The 24,580-nt window shown below is 32.8% G+C and overlaps 1 protein-coding gene across 4 annotated transcripts in view; it reads right to left on the bottom strand.

Annotated features, from left to right (window-relative positions):
- C2CD5 (C2 calcium dependent domain containing 5) overlaps nt 1–24,580 on the bottom strand; it is an 84,045-nt gene that overhangs the window by 37,102 nt on the left and 22,363 nt on the right. For all 4 annotated transcript variants that reach the window (XM_060111858.1, XM_060111857.1, XM_060111856.1 and 1 more), the window contains exons 8-10: nt 24,132–24,283; nt 19,281–19,366; nt 11,651–11,759 (exon numbers count right to left, since the gene is read on the bottom strand). In XM_060111858.1, coding sequence (XP_059967841.1) covers nt 11,651–11,759; nt 19,281–19,366; nt 24,132–24,283 — 347 coding nt within the window. The remainder of the gene's footprint in view (nt 1–11,650; nt 11,760–19,280; nt 19,367–24,131; nt 24,284–24,580) is intronic.

Genomic DNA, 24,580 nt, shown 5'->3' on the forward strand with positions numbered 1-24,580 from the left:
CTTATGAGTCATATCCATAACTTTAACTTAAATTCTGATTTCATTTCCTGGTACCTATTTTTTATAATGCGCTATATTCTGGGTTCTTTCCAAGACAAAGATTTGTCAATGTTAAAAAGCAGAAAGCCATCTGTAGCCATTCTTCTAAAGAGATGTGGGTCCTGAAGCAAAGTGGCAAGAAATAAAGGGACTGGACAATGCAAAATAAGGAAAGCAAATACATTTAAAAGATTAATACAAAGAATCTGGTTAATGTATATAAGGACAAATTTCAGATAGAACACTGTAACTCCATAAATGGCTCTGTCATTAAGAAAATGCTTTAGAATCACAGAATTGCATTTTATTACCATAGAGGAGTCCAATATTGCTTGTAATGGAGCATTATAGATGGAGCATCTGTCACACATACTTCCTAATCACTTGCATTTAGCTGCAAACTACTGGTGAACAGCAGCTGCATATATAGCAACTTTTTAAGTGCAAAGATGTTAAAAACAGAAACGGTCTATAATCAGCATATCCTAATTTGTCTCTTTTTGTGGCAATTCCGTTTGGGAACAATTTGGAATAGAAAAAACAACTCTAAATAATATGCTAAGTTCTTACTGTAAATTTTCCACATAAAAGGCACTAATAAGACTGAAAATCAAACAATCCAAAAGCCTTCTTTTTTGAATTTCAGTACTTATGCAGTTTTCAAATACATTTTTCAAAATAAGTAGAATAAGTAGAATCATACTCACTAGTGAAATACTGAAGACAGCAAAGTAAAGAAAGGTTAAAAGCCTTGGTATAGCTCACATTCCTATGATCTCCTCCGCAGGGAGGAGATCAGCAAAGGGGAGAGATGAGGAGATAAAAGCCAGAACTACAAATGATGCCAGCCAGTTCTTGATTTAAAGTTTTGGATCCAATACAGAGCTACCCTAAAACTTTCTTTCAGAAGAAAAGAAAGAAAGGCAAACTCCAAGAAACTCAGGAAAAGATCAGAGTACAAGATAAAGAAGGAAAAGAAACAGAAAATACTACAATATGGTGTTAGCAATCAATGTTATGAATTAAGGAATGTGTGAGACAATTAGGTAGCCCTATTTTGCACATACACTACTATGTTAAAGAACTTCTTCATATTCCTAACTGACATGTAGACGTCAACAGCACAAATACACTTTCAAATCTATTCTTTTTAGGACATACATGTTTTCAGACCAATTCAGATATCTATTTAACATCATCCTTTCCTAATAGGGAAATTTTATATCATAAGATGATATATATTCAAGTAGCTGATCAATCTATCAAAGTACTTATGATTCTTTGAAAATAGATATCACAAATAAGAGAAATATATTTCAGTTTAGAAAATAATTATTTTCCTGAAAAACTATGTAAAATAAAAAGTCTAACTTTTCTAAAATTTAATAGTAGAACATGCTATTTACTTTTTAAATCATTCTGGTAGTTTACAAATATTACTTGCTAAACCAAATAATCATATACTACGTTTTTAGATTTCTCACATTAGGTTTGCCTACATCTTGCTGCAAGTAATACATGGTAGCTTTTCTGTTTTAAAAATGAATTTTACAGGAAGTAATCCACAATATTGTTGTTTAAATTAATGAAAAATGGAGGAAGTTACTTATTTTAAGTTCAAGATCTATTTATTTAGAAAGGCCAGCAAGCCTAAATGGAAAAATATGTAATAATAATTACTATGAGATACATGTAAGCACACAGAATACAAAGGTTTTTTACATCAAACTTACCTTGGTATAATACATAAAATACTCAGATAACTAAACCAAACACTATGAAAGAATAAGTGGCTGATTTAAAAAAAAAAAAACAAACAAACAAGAAAAAATGCTGAATGCAGTTCAAGTACAGCATTCATTCTCTTCTGACAAGTTCACAAGCAGCCTTTATTTTGACACATGAGCCACACAATTACACATGGGGATGCCACTGTTGTACTTAATAAAGTATTTACAAGCTTAATAAAAGCTAAAGAGTTACATAACAGGGGGGCTAAGGAAGCAAATGGCATATGTCCACACTCCAAAGAATTTCTTAAATTTGGTTTTTGGCTAAAGCAAAAGCTCAAAGAATGAAGGGTTTTGCAAAGCAGATTCAGCAGACAAGAGCCAGAAACAGTGGATGTTTTGGCGCATGCTTGGATCAGGTGACAGTACAGACTGAAAACTATGGCAGCTCACTGAAATGGTTACAGAAAGTAATGGCCCTAGATTCTAGGTGAAAGCAAGGCAAGCATACAGTAGGGAGCACTTAATCACAAACTAGTAAATGGATTAACAATAACAATAATTACCTACAACTGTAAGCAAGAAGTCAAAGGAACTTTTTGGCTACTGAATTTAGGGATTAATTAAGATAAAATTAGGATAAATCAATTTATTTAATATTACAGAAAAATTAAATTTATCTTCAAAGCCTAGTTTATACTTAATGCCAGAGATGAGCCAGAGAAAAGTCAAGTAGTAATCATAACTCAGCCTAACTTACTACCACTGAAAATTGAGAAATATCATAGTATTTAATCTCTATTAATGGAATTTTTAAAGCTTAGAAACAGCTAATTACATTTCTTACAGGAAACACACTAGTGAATTTGAAGTGTTTTATTCACCCTACAAAAGTAAAAACCAAGGATTTACCATACTTATATAAAAGGCAAAACAAAGAGTCTGGCTTAAAAATTTACTGGCAACTATACATGCCATATATGAAACTGGATACAATCTGGTCACTTGAAGGATATACAGCTGAGATGCGAGGGTTGCAAATAAACATTTCAGAGATGTCAAGAAAAAAATATTTTCACTTTAAATACCATGCTCCTCCCAATAATCTATAGAATTATTTATAATTATAAAAAGATTATCACTTTAGGAGATATTAAAAGTTATTTATTTATACAAACTATATTTCATACTATTCTATGTTTTTCTTCTAAGGGTCAAAACTCTTCATTGTTAATATCACAAATCTTTTACTATATCCTTTTAATTGTAGGCATGAACTGAGCTCTATCTAGATCAATACCTCACTGATGCCTTTTTTAGGGGTAATGTCTTCACGCCTGGGTTGACACCACAGTCAATTCATTTTACTACTGTTACTTGTCTAGAGCATGGCCATAGCTTGATATCTTGCCATCGTTTTAGCATTTTATCTTGTTTTTGAAGTAAGGTGACACTGGTAAAGATTCCTAAAATGACAGTAATAGTTTACACCTCAAAAAGTAAAGAAGTGAACAACTCAACATAACATGCTTTTATAAAACTGAATCCCTTTGAGATTTTAGGCAATTACACACTTGCAACTAAGAAATGTTGACTACCTAAAATGTTCAATTTAGTTCTATTTTTATATAGCTCTCGAAGAGAATAACTCTGTCCTTGGGAATCCTTTAATCTAGTTGAAAGAAAAACAGAAAATGGATAGTTATTCAATCTAATTTTTAAATAAGCAAGAGAAGATGAAGTGTTAGGTAGGATTTTCAGTACAATGACAGTGTATCTTTTTTTTTTTTTTTTTGCGGTATGCGGGCCTCTCACTGCTGTGGCCTCTCCCGTTGCAGAGCACAGGCTCCGGATGTGCAGGCTCAGCGGCCATGGCTCACAGGCCCAGCCGCTCCGCGGCATGTGGGATCCTCCCAGACCGGGGCACAAACCCGTGTCCCCTGCATCGGCAGGCGGACTCTCAACCACTGTGCCACCAGGGAAGCCCATGATAGTGTATCTTGTTAATGGACAGCACAAAAAGTTACATTCTCAAATACCTGAAATTAATATTCCAACCCAAAACAACCTTTTGAAGAAGATATATTTCCCCTAATGAAACAGAAATTAGAGAGTTCAGGTTCAAGGGAGTATACAACCTTAAACTGGGTGGTGATTCAATACAGACTAAAAAGAAGAGTCTCACTATAGAAGAAGTGATGTGCAAAGTCATAGCAAACTTCAAGACATAGTAATTTATAATGTTAGGATGGTGGCTGGGATACAATCCATGTTGGATCAAACTGGAGTCTTTACTATTTGTAAAAAAAAAAAAGTCAAATATGTAATCTACTCCTTGATTGTAAAATTCCACTCTTTATATATACTGTAACTGGCAACCAGTTACATTATTTTACACAGAGAGAGAATGATATATTACATTTACATGTTACATTAAAATAATGTAACGGAATATCCAGTTACACTTTACATATACATATATATGAAAAGAGTGAAATTTCACACTTAAGGAGATTACCCATCTGACTTTTTTTTTAACAGATAGTAAAGAATGAAAAGTAATGAATATCATTACATTATGTATATAGAGAAAATTATCTATTACAGTTATATGTCACATTATAAAGAAAAGCTCACATATCGCGCATGCTATATTTATGCCTTCTTGAACTCTATATATCTATTTCCTGAAAACCTTATTAAAATACTGAAAACCAAAATCTGCTTAACTACTTTAGGCTTAGTTTGCACAGCTGCTCATGAGTGTCTCTCAGACGCAGAAAAATAATAATTGCTGAGATCATCAGCAGAATTCAAGTTCCAAGAAAGCCCATCTCCATTTAACGAACACACACACACAAACACAGTAAAATAGTATAAGAAAAAGCCTAGACCAGGTATGTAAAAAGGATGAGGATTTACACTGCATGAACACTGGGTGTTCCCAATCCCCAGCATTGTGCTCAAGACATGGTGGGCACTCCACAAACAACCACTGAAGAAAAATTTGCATGATCAGACTGATATGTATATTCTATAAATATTTCCTTATATGTCAGCTGACTCGTATTTTGTTAAAATTAAATATTTTTAAAGCAGTAACTATACATTTCTTAGGTTTTAACTATTAATTTTTGCCCCCAAAATAAAGTGAAATTTCTAAACTACAGTTCTAAAAACTAACAAAAAAGAGTAATATATTCTAAATTCAAACCACTAATCTAGAGCTTGCATTATCACTAGCCAAAGTTCATTTACTGTAAGATTGAGAAAATCTTCAGTCTAATATGTCTTAAAATCTACAATCTGTCTAAAACTTAAAAAAAAAAAAAACTTTTTAGAATATTCTCAGAAACAAAAGAAAAGTTACCTAGTTTCAAACACCTTGTTTTACTAACTCAGGACTTAAAAACACTCTTAAAAATATTGTCTAAGTTTATAAGCTATTTCAAACTAGTACTTTTCAAACCACATTATATAACTACTTTATATTTCCTCTTGTCACTTCCTGAAAAAATTACCTAAGCTGACATGCATCCTACACAAGAAAGAATAACAAATTTTCCTCAACTCACTGAGACTATTACTAATTAAGAAACATGTATGTGTGAGCTATTCAGAAATACCTTTAGTGGTAAACTCAGAAGAAAAAAAAAGATCATAGCCATCTGAGAAACAATAAGCTCGGGCTATGAAAATTTACTCTTAAAAGTTTACAACTGAACTTTCAAATAGACTTGAGTTTCCACATGCCCCCTGGGATGTCAGACTTGTAGACATGTGGAATAACCATAATCTATCTTTTTCTCTCAGCTGAAAGTTGCCAAGAGCCTGTTTCACTCACCACATCCTACTAATCACCAAGTCCTGTGGATTTTACATTATAAATAGTTTGTAAATTTATGGTTACCAGTGTAAGTCCTGAAGCCAAAGTAGTAAGGTTGATAGTGTGGCTCAGTCACTTTCTATTTTACTTTGGGGAAACTGCTACGTTTCATATTGCTCATCTACAAAATAGGAATAATACCTATGTCAGGGTTGTGTTTTGAGGATTAAATGACCTACTACCATAAAGCACTTAGAAGAGTATGTAGTACATAGTAAGTGCACTATAAACCTTTCGCTCTCCTATTACCACCAAATCCTAGGTCACTTATCTGGCCAGTACCACTGCAGTCTACTAACTGGGCTCCCTGTCTCTAGTCTTGCTGCTTTTAAATCCATTCTCCAACCTCTAGTCAATGATTTAATGCAAATGTGGCCATGGGCTACCCTGTCTTATTCCTATGCACCTCCTGTTCCTGGCATGTCACATACAGATCTGCAAATGTTACATCCTCCTTCCTAGCAGGAAGATTCATCTTGTCTTTCTCAAAGTCTGTTACCAGGCCAAAAAAATAAGAAACGAGGTAAGAAAAGGTAATAATTTTTAAATAAATTCTCAGATACTGAGTTCCCTTCTTCCTGCTCTATAAAAGTATTTTCTATCACTTGTAGTTAACACAAACTAAGGCAACAAAGCAGGAGAAAAGGGGGCAGGAAAAAAAAAGGTAAACTAACCAAGACATTCTGTATTAAAGGCAAAAAACTTAAAATAAGTATGAAGTAGCTATGTAATAACATCATCAAATGAGTAATGGCTAGGATATTGTTTTGCAAATGCTTGAAGTTTCAGAACTACATTCAAAGAATGTATTAACATGGCTCCAAATACACTGTCTGAAAATAAATCTGCGTGAATCTCCCATATACCATCCAACACTGAGCTCAAGAATTACCACCTCTATAAGCTTCCCTACCACACAGAGTTAATCCTGCCTTCCTCTTTAACTCTGTATCTTGTATCACTCCATAACACACAGTAAGCCATTTACATATTCTCCTATCCTCCCAGAATAAGAGCTTTCTGAAAATAGGAGGACTGGCACCTTTGCACACCTATTATCTAGTGAACTGTATGGCACAAAATAAATTCTAATAAATGTGTGCATGATATATCATATTTCATGAAATACTATTGTGTGATATAAAATGTTTTCCTATATCTTTCCACATTTTAATGTTTCTGAAATAGGAATGTCTAATAATTAGTAAGTATGTTTGACTACCATGTGTTCCCTTCTCTTTTCTCTTGGAAGGCATCTAACACCTGGTATTCAGAGAGTCCAGAAAATACAATATTGATGAACAGTTTCTAGCATTAATAAAAACTGTATCAACAACTACTTTTCTTACTGATGTGGTCAATTCTTAATTTTCTATGGTAATACAGGACAGGAGTGGCTAAATATTCCCTAATGATGGAGAAAAATATATAAATGATTTGAATATATTTACCAAATAAATCACTTTTTTTCTGAATTATCAAGTTATTTTTCTGAAACTAGTATCCGAAAAAACCTGGTTTCTGAATATGTGCCAACTATTATCAAAATACTCTAACACCTCAATTAGAATCAAAAGATTCTAACACCTCAATCAAAAGCATACAACTATGAGCACATTAAACTAAAAGCGTCATCTTTTAATATGCTATAACATATCCACCTTTTCTTTCTTATACTTACTACTGGACTTTATTTTAAATGATGGCAAGATATACTGCTTCCTCAACCATGTTTTTCCTCGCCAAATTCTGTAATTCTGCTTTCATGAGACAAAGTCTTTATTATGTCTACAAGATTTAACTTTTGCCTTTTCCACTTTTCCAAAACTGTTCTGTCATTTAATACATCTCTCATTCTAAACATCTTTGCCCTCACAAGGTTTCAGCCTCCTTAAATTATTAATGATTGATGCCCTGAATGTCCTGTTCTTATGTAATTAGCCTTTTTCTCTGCCCACTACCCTAATCTGCCTATGTTTTAAAAATATATTCTTATTTTTATTAAATGAATCCAGCAGGGTATTTTTAATTTCTCACTAAAAATTAAGTATAAAGCATGACATTACAAATGATTAATTCTAATCAATGTGATAACATGCTGGTAAAAACTTGGATAGGAAATAGAGGTAATTTCCCCAAAGATTTACCAATTGATGTCCGTCTAAACCTGCAAAGGTTGGACTTGATCAGATTGTGGACTAGACTGATTTTAGGTAAATCTACATGATGAACATGAGTTACTTCATAGTCAAACATGCACTACTTACATCAGAACTTACATCCTGGACTCCTAAGAACAAAAAAAGTTTACAATATTGGAAAGATTATGGGATATTATCTCAAATGCTAAGCCTCCTGGTGTTTCTGTTTTTATTTTTCTGTAACTAGATGTACTTTCTGACGCAATTAACTGAAAAAGTTCTATAGGAAAATACCAGTTTCTTATACCAAATGAAAATGGCTCTATTATTTAATTTAAATCTAAAATAGAAATAACATAAAAATGTAGATATTTATATTAAGAGAACATGCTTTTATCAAAAAGAAAAATTGCCTTTGACTCTAAACTACATCATCAGCTGTAAAGCTATCTTAGTTTAGTTTCTTTAAAAGCTACAAACTATATTCATATGTAAAATTACTTAAAAAGAAAAAATATATTCTCATTTCGAAGGGGAAGTAGGAAAGCTTATGAAAGCTGTTAATCCCCCCAAAATCTGCTCTTACTTACCAAATTTTGGAACACTCTAGAATTATAAATAAAAATGCTGTTATACTTTTATAATACTTATAGAGCACTAAATATAATCAAATCTCAATTGAAGTTTAAATATACTTTACAATTATTAAACTAGTCATTTAATACTTATAATATATATTTAACAATTATTATTTCCTTAATCATAAAGCTAATGCCAGTGTCATTTACCTGATATGAAAAAACTGTCCAAAATGTAATAAATATAATTTAAAATTATCATTCTGAAAGTTAATCACCTAACAGAAGTCATTCATAATTTATGGTATTTCTATGGTTTTGATTAATTCATTTTAGTTAATACATTTTTATGTTTGCCATTTCCATGGAGATTACAAAAGTTATCACATACGTATTACAAAATGTATCTGTATAACTGAATTGACATTAAGCCTATTTAATCTAGAACATTTCTAAAAACTTCACTGAGCTGCCATAATTTTTGTCAGCATATGTAGTACTGAATGACCATTAAAATACCTGAATTGAAACTATTCCAGTCTAGTAGTTTGTAAGATCTTGTGTTACCCATAATTCCGACAAAGGCTGAGTTCAAAACAGCAAATTAGTAGATCAGTTTTAGGTGCAGAATAGTAAGAAAAAAACAAAAAACACTACAAATAAGAACACAATTGACAACACCACTTGACAGGAACTAGAAAGACACAGACAGCGGAGTTAATAAGAAGTAGAAATAGATAGAGAAGAAGGAACATGCTATCATAATCTAACATTAACTAAAGTCTAATTAAAGATAATTATCTTTTCAAAACCACCCCATTCTTTCCCTTATTGTATGACCCTGTTTGCTTAATGTTTAAAAAGAGGAAGTTCTAAAAGAAATAACTCCAAAATAACAACCCATAGAGTTAGTAGGTGGTTGTGATTTTAAAATAAGACTTTTCCTTTTACACTCAGTGTGAAAAGAAAATTTCCCATATTCACTAGTCAAAAAATAGCTGCAAGACTCATCTGAGAGTCCAATACAGCACTTTTAACATTAGCACATGCACCTCATCCATCATAATCTTCTCTCGGCAGAGTAACTCAGTGTCATAAAATTAATACATCATCATTATGGTAGATGCTAACTGAGTTTTGTTTTGTTTTAACATTCAGCTCTTTTCAAAATTAAAATTTTTTCATGAATAATTATTTAAGGGGCCTGGAGATTAAGAAAATGTTAAGCAAATGTTCCTTTTTAATGCATAATACACATACAAAAAAAACAATACAAAGAATGTGATGACTATATCAAAATAATATAATAACTCGACCATTAGACTATGTAATTGATTTGTGTTTAACTGAAAATAAAACAAAACTGAAATACAACTTATATAACATTAAAGTATTTATATGTATATGCCCACAGTCTTCTGGGAAATAAAACATTAGTAACTGAGAATTTCTCTATGTGAATCGAAAAAATATTCTGACAGAGAAGGAAAGGAAGAGAATGGATGAGCTGTAGTTACAATACACAAAACATATTCTGTAATAAGGAAGGATTTGTGTTTTCTTCCCTGGCTCTGGATTCTTACATTTCTTACACAGCTAGAATAAACTGGCAAGCATGGAAAACCCCCAAAAGCAGTTGTTGTTGCTTTTAAGTAATGCCATGTAAAATATGGCTCTCTACTTAAACTTAGTTAAGTAACCTTCATTTGTTCTCCCAGACTCTACAGCTTACTCAGAGTACATGGAAGTAATGATGACACCAAAATGTTTTCAATAAACAGAAGACATCACCAACAACTGAATATATTCCTGAATTTTTGGAGCTATTAGATCCACGGGTGGGTGCCATCTATCAAAATATTTGAGTCAAGGGTCCACAGAAACACAGGTAACTGGCCTTGGGTCACCCAGTTAATGTCAAGTATTAACTCGGTATTTCCTTGCACTTTCCAAATAATTCAAGTTCCTAAACACATCAGTATGAAACTTGGCATAGTCCTCAAGGTCTCAATCCAGTAAACTGGCCTCAGTCTAAACGTGCCTTTTAATTATTGCAGAATACGCAAATACTACATTAAGGTAAGATCTTAGATTGACCCAAAAAGTAAGGAACAGGGAAAAAAAAATAAACCAGAGAAGAAAAAGAGAAGACTGGTGCTTAAAAGATGTATTTGCTCAGCTTTAGAGTTAAATAATCCTAGCTAGTCTTGCTTTTCTGAAATCCTGTTCAGGGTCTAGAAATATTCCATTCTGCTTAACTCAAATGACATCAAACCATGGGACACAGATTAAATTTCCTAAAAATCTAAAAGAATGGTAATGCTCTGTATCCTCAAAATTACTATTTGTGTTTAGCATACAATGATTTCAAAGCATTTTTCTCTTTTATATAGCTGTCGGTACAAGCCCCAGGAAGAGGTTACTGAAAGTGACAATTTGAAATTTTCAAAAACATATCTGTATTATGTGCCAAGTAAGAACATTAATATAACTTCAGGTTTAAGGTATGTGATCAAAATAATAAATGATTTGAGCAAGTTATTGGGCATCTAGTCAATGAGAGATGTGAGAACAGATTCCACAGGAAAGTTCCTACCATACTTATCATGCTTATTTTAGGTTTAGAAAAATCATCAAAGCATTTTTAATCCAAGGGCTTGAAATTACTAGGACTTCCATGCCTCTTCTCTTTTATAATCAAGACCCCGTGTTTTAAAGAAGTGAGCTGTTATTTTTTCTTGTTCACTTATATGGAACAAATAGCTACATAAAAGAAACCAAGGACCCAAAGAGAATAGTTGCCTTTTTTAAACTCTTAGGCACTCTACACAATGTTTACAATTACATTTTAAAAGAATACTTCTTTTATGAATAAGGAAATTACTCAAAATCCATAAAGAGTTATTGCTAGTGAAAAGAATTAACATCTTAAGCTAATGGCCACAATGATCAAATTGTAAAATTTGTTATCTGCATGGGTCAAAGAAAATAATAGCTGACTCAAGAGTGACTTAAGGATTCCCTCAAAGTGATATACCTTGGCCAAAGATGAATCAAGATTTGTTCTGTATACAAAAGTAACTAAAATATATACTTCTACTTAGTTTAATTATTTTTAATTAAGATTACTGCAAATATTTTAGAGCAATGTGCGTCAGTTCATACTTTGTCATTTTTCTTTCTGGATAGATTTGGCTTAAAAAGTTATAAAAATCAATATTAATAATCACAATGTAAGTAAATGAAACATCGAAAACAAACTTCTAAAGAACATACCAGGATTGTGGATACGATCCAAAAGCTTCACAGAGCGTGCACTAACAACTCCCCCGACATGCACGAGGAATCCAGGAGGAAACGCGGTCAAGGTAAAAAATGGAAATTCCTAGTAGAAAGAATGGGGGAAGAAAACAACTGACCATGTGTGAAGTACAAAAAGTGTGCTTGTTAAAAAGCTTGTCATAAGGAAATGAATTCTACCCCTTACAAAAGGCTACCAATTATGCATTACAGGTGTTTTGTAATTAAAAGGTTTCTTGGATGTTAGAGTTCTAAATCCATTTTCCCATGTGTGAACACTCTTTTTATCAATTCTAAATGAGAAAAAAAAACATTCTCAGAGTTCCAAATTAAGATATTTGAACAGGGGGCTTCCGTGGAAGCCAAGTGGGTGGGACTCCTCGCTCTCACTACTGAGGGCCCGGGTTCAATCCCTCGTCGGGGAACTAAGATCCCACAAGCCACACGGCGTGCCCCCCCCCCCAAAAAAAAGATATTTGAACACACTCTTCCTTCCTCGCAATGTCCTATTCTGATGCAAGGTGGCAATGAGACGGGAGGGCGGGGGGGAATCTGCCTGCCCCGCTACCCCACATCTACTTCTCAGTGGGCGTAGACTCTCCCTCAACACACATACCCTATCCCGGGCTACCGGTAAAGACTCTGAAGGTCTGGGGCCGGAGATGGAAAAGAATGTGGGACTCAGGGAGTAGGAGACACAGATGAGCAGAGCAGGTTGACAGCTACATAGAAAGGTGAAGAGAAGAGCCAATGTCAAGTTCAGGTGGGCAGAGAATCACTGTGCGAGATTATTTACTCTATCAACATGGGGGCGGCAGGAAAAAAATGTAAAAACATAAATGCGTATTGAGAAAGGGGAGAGGTATGCAGATGACAGTAAGGGGGGCGATAAAATTCTACAAGTTCTTTTAGGCTTTATTCTCCCCTTCTCTCTCAAGGATATCAAACTTGTCAATTTAGAGACAAAGAGAAGCATGCAAGAGAGAAATGGTAAAGCAGAGAAAGGAAATTCATTGAAACAACACCCAGAAAGAAAGGGGAGTTCCTGTGGTTGCCCAAATACAGAAGCCTCTCACGTTGTACAAATTGGATGCAAGTAAGGGAAACTTAATATTCAACCTGTCTAGCTGCAAGATTAATGTAGCTCACTTAACCAAAAGTCACTTACCAGTAGCCTCAGCTATTCAGAACATAACTGAGAACTGGAAAATAAGCAAAACAGGGCTCTCAACAGTCAAAAGAACTGTTACGGTTCCAAGTACTAAACTTCAGGTACTTCATTCATAAGAGATCCCCACAGATCATATTCATATGATGATATATGGTAATTATAAATGTATAATGTTAGGAACATATTCTAAAATCTATTGGTATCTTTTTTTCTGGACCCACAGAAGATTAAATGCAGCAAATAAAAGCTGGGAGATAAAGAGATACAGAATACTACTAGAAGCAGGCACATTAAACACAGCAAGATTACTGATTGTCTGCTTAAATCATGGAGAATACGAACTGACCAAAGCATAATTCACACAGCATAGCAACTTGAAGCCATTTACCGTAGAGGCAAACAGTCCTGCACACCTCAATAACCCATGAGATACAGTATTAAAAAATATGTGTGTGCATATATGTGTATACATATACACACATACATATTTAGAAATAAATTCATTCGAATTTAAAAGTAATCTTTAACAAGGGCAAGAAAAACCTAGGCTATATAAAAAGGAGTAAAAAAACAGTCAATCGAAGTGGACAGGTTTGGCCCAGCTGATAGGAAGAGGAAAAGGAAGAGAAGGGAGACAACAGGAGGAGAATTTTACTTAAAAGTATTATAAAATGGTTAGTCAAGATAGCTCCTTATTTTCATCTAAATTTTTAAAAATATAAGTTTTAAATGAGAAATGTACAGGTAAGCTTATGTTACTGGAAACTTTAGTATTTTACCTAATGAGTTAGATCTTTAAGATTTTTCAATTTTAAGAATACGGAAGTTTTTAAATTTCCTCAAACTACTGTGGCCAAGTATAAAAAAGCACTTTACACTTAATCTTGATAGTTAACATTTTTAATATTCTGGGTAAGAGACAGTGAAAATAAAAATTCTGTAAGCTAAATGGAAAACACTTGCACCAAAAATTGAGAAATAAATTAGGTAAATTCCATGCTGGAAACCATCTGCATATAAGATTTCAGATAAGTATGAAAAAAAGGAACCTAAATGATTTCTCTATTCAGGATTCTTTGACTCTTCTCCCCAGATTTCAGAAGATGGGATAAAGGGACAGGAGGGAAAGCATCACTCTAGAGCCGGTCACAGCAGAAAATGTAGGGGAATGGCTGCCCAAAGAGGCGGAGACCCACCCTACCAACTTAAACTCTGTCCTAACTGTCCCCAGTTCATCCAGCACACTCCCTCAGTTTAACACACAAATTTAACCTACAATTAAAATGACATGGTTAATCAACCCAAACTAGCATCTTCAGACAATTCTCTCAGAAGAGCTACTGCCAGTATCTCAGCTGACTGTTAAATACCTATCCTACCACTACCATCACCAGTGACTACTATGGAGCACTTACAGCGTGCCAGTCCTATGCACAGTAGCTTGAAACTATGCTTCACAATCTTTCCCACACCCTGAGACAGAGGTACTATCATCTCCATGTTTCAGGTCAAAAACTGAGATGAAGAGAGCTTAGGTTCTCTCTGAACCACAGACTTTATCACCTGGCTTCTTGCCATTTCTGGTTAAAGCACTGAGTTAAAGAATTCATTTTAATCTCTAGTCTGTTACTATACCTGATGAATCTATAGGTTCTCTTTCACTGAAATGGACAGCCTCCTTAAGATCAGCCCAAGCACACCCTGCTTTCAATGTCCAGGTGGGAATGCCAGGGACTACAGAAGACATTTTCTCTGGAAAGCCCTTATATTAAAAATATCCTGGACTTCCCTGGTAGCACAGTGGTTAAGAATCCGCCTGCCAATGCAAGGGACATGGGTTTGAGCCCTGGTCCAGGAAGATCCCACATGCCACGGAGCAACTAAGCCCCAGTGCCACAACTACTGAGCCTGTGCTCTAGAGCCCGCGAGCCACAACTACTGAGCCTGCGTGCCACAACTACTGAAGCCCACACGCCTGGAGCCTGTGCTCCGCAACAAGAGAAGCCACCGCAATGAGAAGCCCACACACCGCAACCAAGAGTAGCCCCTCAGTCTCTTCAATAAGTGGTGCTGGGAAAACTGTATACCTACATGCAAAAGAAGGAAATTAGAACATTCTCTAACACCATACACAAAAATAAACTCAAAATGGATTAAAGACCTAAATGTAAGGCTGGATACTATACAACTCTTAGAGGAAAACATAGGCAGAATACGCTATGACATAAATCACAGCAAGATCTTTTTCGATCCACCTCCTTGAGAAATGGAAATAAAAACAAAAATAAACAAATGGGACCTAATGAAATTTAAAAGCTTTTGCAGAGCAAAGGAAACCATAAACAAAACGAAAAGACAACCCTCAGAATGGGAGAAAATATTTGCAAATGAAGCAACCGACAAGGGATTAATCTCCAAAATATACAAACAGCTCATGCAGCTCAATATTAAAAAAACAAAAACAAAAACAAAAAAACCCAATGAAAAAATGGGTGGAAGATCTAAATAGACATTTCTTCAAAGAAGACATACAGATGGTTAAAAAGCACATGAAAAGATGCTCAACATCACTAGTTATTAGAGAAATGCAAATCAAAACTATAATGAGGTGTCACCTTACACAGGTCAGAATGACCATCATCAAAAAATCTACAAACAATAAATGCTGGAGAGGGTGTGGGGAAAAGGGAACCCTCTTGCACTGTTGGTGGGAATGTAAACTGATACAGCCACTATGGAGAATAGTATGGAGGTTCCTTAAAAAACTAAATATAGAATTACCATATGATCCAGCAATCCCACTCCTGCGCATATATCCAGAGAAAACCATAATTCGAAAAGCTACATGCAACCCAGTGGTAACTGCAGTGGTATTTACAATAGCCAAGACATGGAAGCGACCTAAATGTCCATTGATAGAGGAATGGATAAAGAAGATGTGGTATATATACAATGAAATATTACTCTACCATAGAAAAGAAAATAATGCCATTTGCAGCAACATGGATGGACCTAGAGATTGTTATATTGGGTGAAGTCAGTCAGACAGAGAAAGGCAAATATCATATGATATCACTTATACATGGAATAAGGCTACAAATGAACTTATCTACAAAACTGAAATAGAGTTACAGATGTATAAAATAAACTTATGGTTTACCAGGCGGTAAGGGAGGGGGGAGGTTTAAATTGGGAGATTGGGATTGACACATACACACTACTATATATAAATGAGATAACTAATAAGGACCTACTGTATAGCACAGGGAACTCTACTCAATACTCTGTAATGGCTTATATGGGAAAAGTATCTAAGAGTGGATATATGTATATGGATAACTGATTCACTTTGCTGTATAGCAGAAACTAATACATCATTGTAAATCAATTATACCCCAATAAAAAAATTTTTAAATAAAAAAAAGAGTAGCCCCTGCTCACTGCAACTAGAGAAAGCCCATGTGCAGCAACGAAGACCCAACACAGCCAAAAAATAAATAAATAAAATAATTAATTAATTAATTTAAAAAAAATCTTGCCCTGTGGAGCCTAGATAAGACTTCATATGTTGATACTTTGACATAAGCCAAGTACATGCAGCATAAATCATTTAATAGCATGTGCTCAAAGACAGGCTAGTTGAAAATTCTGAGAACAAAATGGATTTTTTTAAGAGTTAAATAGGATTTTTCTTAGAAGATATTTAAGCAATTTGTTTTGAAATCAGAGATTCTTTTTATTATCTCAAGACACCAGAGAAAACTTTCTAGATATAAAACTCCATGCCAGGTTCCTACTATGATTTATTATATAATTTTATCCCCACTTCTAAAAAGATAATTTGTCAAAAAACTCTGCTTTATATCTAAGTTTCCCAAAGTTAAAGAAAGTTTCTTTCTTTAAATGGAAGACTCCATGGTAAAATATATTTGGGAAATACTAGCTTAAATTAAGTCAATTAGGTTTCTTTATTGAAGAAAAATATACATCCCGGAATCTAAAAAGTAACTTCATTTTTCTTACAAGTGAAAAAAAAATCATATTGAAAAAATAAATCTATTTGCTTTACAGCAAATAGTTCATAGGCAGAACCTAAATCTAAATAAAAGTTTTATCTCTATTTCTCATCTCCCAATAATCTGAGACCTATTACCAAGATCTTGCCAACTTATTTTTTAATGCTTTTGTGAGAGAAAAAAAATAATAACGCTTTTATTTTTGAGAACTGCTACTTGAATAACTCATAAAATAAAAGATGATGGACAAATAAAGCTTCTCTTTTCCATAAGAAAAAAAAGCCATATAATTTATTAAAGGTAGCAAGGGGTAGAAATGAGTATTTTAAAATGAATATACAAAATGATAAGTAGATCATGTGTTCGACTTGATCGAGTGTTCAACTTGGCAGAGTTAAGGCATATCTGTACACATACAGGGAGAATTCTTCATACTTCTGTACATATTTTTCCCACACTAATGGCAACCACAGGTAAATGGGAAAGCCAAACAAGATAATGCATTTTCTATTTATTACGTACACAGGGTAGAGAGGGAGGCTCACAAATTCAAGTAACTGCCACTGCAAGGTTCGGTAATGTAAATACATTGCCAACTAAGGTTTTATAAAGTTGTAAATGAAAACTGTTGTTCTCCACACCTTTGCTGTTAATGCCACGAGGATTATCTAGTAATGTATGCCCAATGTGTTAATGTGTCCAAAATTTTAAGAATTTTTGAAAGCATATTTGAAAACATAAATATTATCCAAACTAAACCCAAAACAATTTTCATTGATTAGTATTTTTTTTTCTTTTAAAGCTAGGTGCTCTTCAAACTTCTTAGTACAGAGAGTGAAGTCACGGGCTTAACACACAAGCAAAATCTCATTATAGCAAATGTCAAGGCAACTCAAGTTTTTCTGTTCCTGTGAATTCTAGAATGGTAATTAGATAACAGGAAATATTCCTAGTGTACGGGACTCGAGAGAGTGTAAAACTGGGAGTAGGGAGGCGGTAAGAGCTCTTTGGCCTAAAAACTGTAAGTGACACAAACACCTTTATCTGACCCTCTTCCCCATGTTGTTAGTCTATGTTTGGTTTCAGTGCACAGTCTGAATGTTTAGGTGGGCTACTTGATGGCAGTAGTTGGTATGCCTGCCAGATGTGAGAGTAGCTGAAAGGCAACTGCTGCCTGACAGAGCATAAGGCAAAGAACTAGGTATTGCTAAAGTCCCATCGCTCTGTTTGTTCAGCTCTGTTCTCTCCAGCCTCGTCTAACAGGCAAACAGTGCGTACACAGATACTTTCAGCACCAGGAAAGAAAGTCTAAAAAAATTACTTATTGTACTGTTTATAATAATAGGATCTGAAAAACACTCTTCTCAAAAGTCAACCTCTAGAAAAGAAATACCTTTTGTTTATAAAATACATCCTTTTACAGTCATTCACTATGTTTCATCTTTTTTTAATTTAATGCTAGTAAAAAATGGAACATGTAAAAGAAAATTCTGTGAACGCTTATAACTTCCAAATCAGACATAATGAAAGCTATGGAACTGTGCCTTAAAATAACTGACATGACATATAAAATCATGCACTGTATTAGTTAAGTAGAAAAAAAAATGAGCCTCATAGTGCTATTAAATTAAAAGAAAAAAAACTTTGCATTATGAAAAGAAAAAAAGCTGGCAACATTTGTTAACAGCTTAAATAAAATTTAAATGATCAAGATTAAAACTACAAAAGCTACTGATACATGAAATAAGTTCTCACACAGGTTCAGAAACATACCCGCCTCCTACAGAACCTATGAGGTGATCCTCCCTTAGCAATGAAGTTTATACAAAAAAATAAAATATAAAAAGAGAAAATCATCCCAAAACTTTAACTATTCATTGTTCCATACAACATATTTAATAAAACAAATTTATAGCAATTAAAAGTGATGTATGCACATACTGAACAACCACATTATCTATGTTAATCTGTAGAAATATGGAATCTGAATTTCTTAACCCCAAGGACATTGGCCAGTGATAAAAATCATCTCAGAAAATAAATATATTAATATACTAAAGAATTATTTTTAATATAACATCAATAAAATTTTTTCTAGAAAATTATCTATTTTCTTTTACATATTATAACTTTAATGTAAAATCAGAAATGATTTCATCATTCAATAGATACTTCTAAATAGATTATTTCTAATATAATATTGGAACATAAAACAAAAATATTTATAGAATTATTCAAATTAAAAGTAATTATTCATAAATGAATTACTCTGATACCTTAAATATATTTTGGATTGAAATTACAGTATTATAGATACATGACCAAAACTAGTTTATAAAAATAAGTTATAAGTACATGGAAGCATGATAATAAAATCATATTAACAGTGTAAGAATAAAGAATGTTGAGTGACTCTTACCCTCTGTTCCAATGCTGACTGAGTCTGTTGTCTTAAAAGAGCTTTAAAGGGCCCCCCTTCTTTTCCAGCACTACCACTTCCCATTCCTACAGAACATCAGTACATAAATAACAACCAAAAAACAACTAGAGAAACAGACAGTTTAATTGCATTCATCTTCATAAATATCATGAGTCAAAATCTGTTAAAAACAATACAAACATTTAAAGTATTTGTGATGGCAACTAAGCACATATTTTACTTTTTTTATTGACAAAGTTTTCTTTAGAAGCAAGATGCCAAAGTCCTACTGATCACAGCAAGCTTTGGACTTAATTTGTTCTAAAAATCATTTATAAAATTATATTAATTTTATTATATAATTTTATTATATAAATTATATAATTTATATATAAATTTTTATATAATATTCAATTTTTAAAGTTGAATCTTCTAATAAAAAATAATCAATATAATACCAATTATTTATACCATGCTAACAATTTAAGAGTACTAGAAGAAATAAGAGAAAATTAAATGTTTGTTTAAAAGTAAATATATAGAGAGAAAAAGCACTAATTGGGCTTATATAAAATATTCCAAAATTCTCTAAAGAGCATGAATAATTTCAGGCAATTTTGAAATATAGTCACATCTGTTTTCTGATAATTTCCCATTCCTAAACATAACATTCATGACAAAACAGTATTAATATTCATATCACAGTTTTCAACACTCGTTTGCAAAAATTAACATAAAGAATTTTTTTAAAAAAACAGAGGCATATAATAGACACCTCACAAATGTACACAGTCATGGATGAAAGAATTACATTTCCCAAGCTCTTAGATGTATTTTTTTAAAGGCTTAATTTTAAATTTCTTTCCCTATCTTAGTTTATTATTTTGATAATACTAATAGACCAATTATAGTCAAAGAATTATAGAAAGCAGGGGACAGGTGAGAAGCCAGTACTCTACAAACTAGAGTTAATAGTTTAGTCCCACCTTTTAAAACTGAAGATACATGCAGGCAGATTTACTACGATGAGTTAAAAAAGGAACTAATTTACTTTTATATTTTTAGCTGTTCTTGGATAAGGAAACAAAAGTTAGCATGTGTATAGTCCCATTCTGTTCTTTAAAAATAAAAAAGAAATGTATTTTTCTTGTAGTAACCTAAACGTAATTTTTAGAGACTATACAATACTAAACACAGAAATGAAACTAAGATCTTTATATGAAGCATATTGAAAGCCATAAAATAAAACGTAATTTTGTAGAGATAAATGAAATATCAGAAAATAGAGCAGAATAACTTGAAAATTAATGCAACGGACAGAAAAAAATGGACAATGAAACAATATCATCAAAATGAGACTTAAACTGATTCAAACAGAATAATTTACTAATGTAACCATATGGTTTAACAACATGATGGTATAGGTCCAAAATGAATGGAGTTGGTGTGAAAGGAAAGAAAGTAAAGCATCTAAAACAGAAACTCTGATGAGAATCTAATAATTATTGGAAATATGCAGATCTACGTGTCCTTAGACATATATATTTTTTAATACATAAAATTCTTTTAGCAGAATATTCATAATTATCCATCAAGTAATCCTCAATCATGTCCTCATAATAATTCTAACCATTAAACTCTGTCTGCCAATAAGAAAAATAAGAGTACATCCTGTGTAAAATACCCAGTACTTCTATATGGTATGAAATAATTAATTTTTTTCAAAGATGATTTAAAATAAAGGGATTAAAAAGCTGACATAATATGATCCTACCAGAAGCAGCCAGGAACAGCTCTTCACTGAAAGAAACACTTTTCCTCAGAACTGGGCTGACAAGGCTAGAAGGATGAGGGGGAAGGCTAGATTCCGAGAGGAGAAGACAGGACTTTTTAAGATGAAGGGAACCACAAGAGAGAGAGGGGGAGCTGGGACACAGGTAAATCCTAGCCCCCTGTGGGTAAGGTGCTGTGGAGGAAAGTAGCAGAGAAAAGTTGCAGATTCAGAAGATGACCAGAAAATACAGGATAAGGAAAGCAATGATGAAGCAAAACATAACAGTAGAAATGAACTGTAAAATGCATACACAAATCAAGTAAGCATATGAAGTCATCAGCAAGATCATCTATTCAACATAATATAAATAAAAGGCAGTCTAAAACTCGACAAAACCTTTACAAACTCTGCACTCATCAAAATTTTTTAAATCACTAACATAGGATTTTATGCCATTCTAATTACTTTTAGCTGACTTTCCTGCCATTTTTTGCTTAAGACTGTGTAAAGCTAAAATGTACCACATTTTTTAAAGCCAGAAATTTGTTGTCTCAAATATAAAAACTTATTCAAAGTGGTAAAAGTAGAGTTCTTCAAATGTTATTAACTAAAACATACCACTTATGAGTATTTTAATTGAATACCCATTCAAAAAATATCAATACTTGCTACCACATTAAGCAGATAGTCACCATTATTAAGTTTAAATAAATAAAATATTAACTTCTTTCTGTCCATCTTTGAGATGTACATTAATGATTTTCTTTTTCCTCTAAAATTTTAAATACGCAAATCCTATCACAATACTGTTTATATTTACAAAGATTTGAGTACCTAAGAGCCAAAGAAATACCCTCTGGATCACAAAAAACATACATGGCAAAAATCTGACCAAAAAAAGTAAAAACTGGCTTGAGTCAGGTGTCACATCAATATCCTAACACTAGAATTCTAAAATTCCACTCCTACTAGTTGAATACTTGAAAAAAAAAAAAAGAAAATAAAACCTTGTAAAATGTCAAAAATTAGACTCTACAAAAATATTTAAATCAATATGAAATTTTTAAAAAACCCATCTGAAGACCCATCAGAAGGTGGGTGATAGCTTTAACTACAAACAGAAAAACAACTTTCTCAGTCTAAGTTTTATTAACTTTATTCTATTCTCTTTTTGGCTCTCCAATTTACCTATAATAAATCAATCATAAACAACTAATCTATCATGAAATACATGCTGAACTATAGCTCTAGGAATTTTAGAACATTCATAATTTTGCCACTTTAAATTTCCATGAGAAATAGGAATGCTCCTCAGGAGTATTTGAAGATTTTTTTGGGACCCGTGATAAGGCCAAACAACTAAAAATTGTTAATATCCTATAAATATGCGATTGAGGTTATAGGAAAACAAAATGATTAATTTAGCGACAGCTTATAAATATAGAAAAAAATGAGAATAATACCCCTTTTGTAAGTTAATTTTAAAAACTAAAAATTTAGAGCTAGAAAATAAAATGCAAAAAAGTTTTCGTTGATAGTACAATTGATTGCCTACTAGAAAGCTAAGGGAAGAGAAGTCTCACTCAGTTAATTTATTACTTGACAATCTTCTTTAGACTTGGCTTTTCTGGTGAATGTAAAGAAAGAAACAGAAAAACCAAGGAAATACTTTCAAAAATGTGTCTGTAGTATGGCAAAAAAAAGGAAGATAAGAAATACTGAAAAGTGACCTGGAATACACAAATAAACAACCAGGGGACAAAGCCTCAAAAATACTTTTAAGAAAACTTACTCTTCAAATGCTATCCTAGGTCTTTATTGTTTTCATTGTTATTAATTTCAAGGCCAGAACCTCAGTCTTTATTTAAAAACAAAACAAAAAAACCCATTTCACTACAATTTCAATGGTTCAGTTTTTATGACACAAATATGGTGAAGATGCCATATTCCAAAGCATCCATTACTATCAAATATCACATTAGGTTGTTATTTATAATTATACATGTAAAAATAAAGCAATTATTTTCAAAGAATTAGGTGTTAATAATTATCTTCTTTACATTTTGTGACTACATTTATAAAAATAGATATTATGTCTATAGGATTTTTTAAAACGCCCTTTATTTACTTTGGAAGTAGTGCTGGTTCTTTTCATTGTTTTCATAAAATCTGGGGTCATTTTCTAAATCTCTTGTCTAACACAAAAATAAAGTTATTAAAGATGATAAATTAAAAATAATGCAAATAAACTAGGCAAAATGTTTTCATCAATCTGGCAAGGAAACTCCCAGACAAAAATACTATTTGCAAAAATTGCAAACTATTAACTTTTAAATGTTTTACTTATTTTTTATTTTTCTTAAGAATAATAATTCAATGATTTAAATAAGCTAATTCTATTTTAAGGAGTAAGAAACTAATTTGATTTTTTAAACAGTTTTTATCATAAAACATATTCACAAAAACTCAGAGATTAACAAAATACAAATAGGAGAGGGAAAATTTATGAATTTCATACCCTGGCAAATATGCAAGAATAAGTAAAGCAAAAATGCTATTTTCTTACCTAGAGAGTGAGATTAGCAAAACCAAATATTTTAAATAATAAGCTAGTAAATAGATATATGTACTCCAAAATAACCATATCAGTGATAAGATTTTTTTCTTAATAAAATCTTAGAATTCCAAAATAGAAACAATGAATTCAAAAATGCTTATACTGCATGAGGAATTGGATCGCAAGCTACTAGTGTTACTTTCTATTCAAATGCTTTACGGCGTTATTCCTCTTAATTTGAGCATGAAATGGAAAATGACTACATGCAAAAATAAATCCTGGCCTTCTTATCTATGCTATGATTAAATCAACAAAATGTCACTCTCTGAACAAGATAACTTCTGAACTACACAAAATTTTCACATTTTAATTTTAGTAACTGAAAATGATCAGTATTCACATTATCTTTTAACTTAAATGCCAAAAACAGGAAGAAAGGCTTGGATGGAAAGCTAATAAGGAACATAAACAAATTTGGAAAAAAAAGAAAAAAGAGAAAAAGTGAGTGGAAGTGCCTTACCAGTTTTGGGTGTCAAACTCAAATCTGTATCAGAAGAAGAGGACTGTCGACTGTAGGACTTGGAAGGTGAAAAGGAATAAGTTTGGTTTTTCAGAGGGGTTGAGGGTCCTGATGAGTGAGTATTGGGATTGGGATCTTCATTGAAGGGAATCCTGCCAGAAGAAGGTGGAGAAATATTAAGTAATCATGTGCCAAAGGACTTGACGGAGGCAGCATGATCTAAACACCAGGAAAGTATTGGGGCAGGGCCAGCAGTCATTTCTTAAGTGTGGAGCTGGGTGTGAGGCCAAAGACATCCAATTGCTGTTTAACCATTCATCATTCTCCAGATAAGTAATTATCTGCCTTGAAACAGTTAATAAGCCAAGTAAAAAAGCAAAAAAGCATGAAATGGCAGACTAAGGGGGTAAAAAAACATTAAAAGAAGAAATAAACAAAAAGAATAAATA

This window comes from Mesoplodon densirostris, chromosome 11 (genome assembly GCF_025265405.1).
Source record: "Mesoplodon densirostris isolate mMesDen1 chromosome 11, mMesDen1 primary haplotype, whole genome shotgun sequence".
NCBI classification, from domain to species: Eukaryota; Metazoa; Chordata; class Mammalia; order Artiodactyla; family Ziphiidae; genus Mesoplodon; species Mesoplodon densirostris.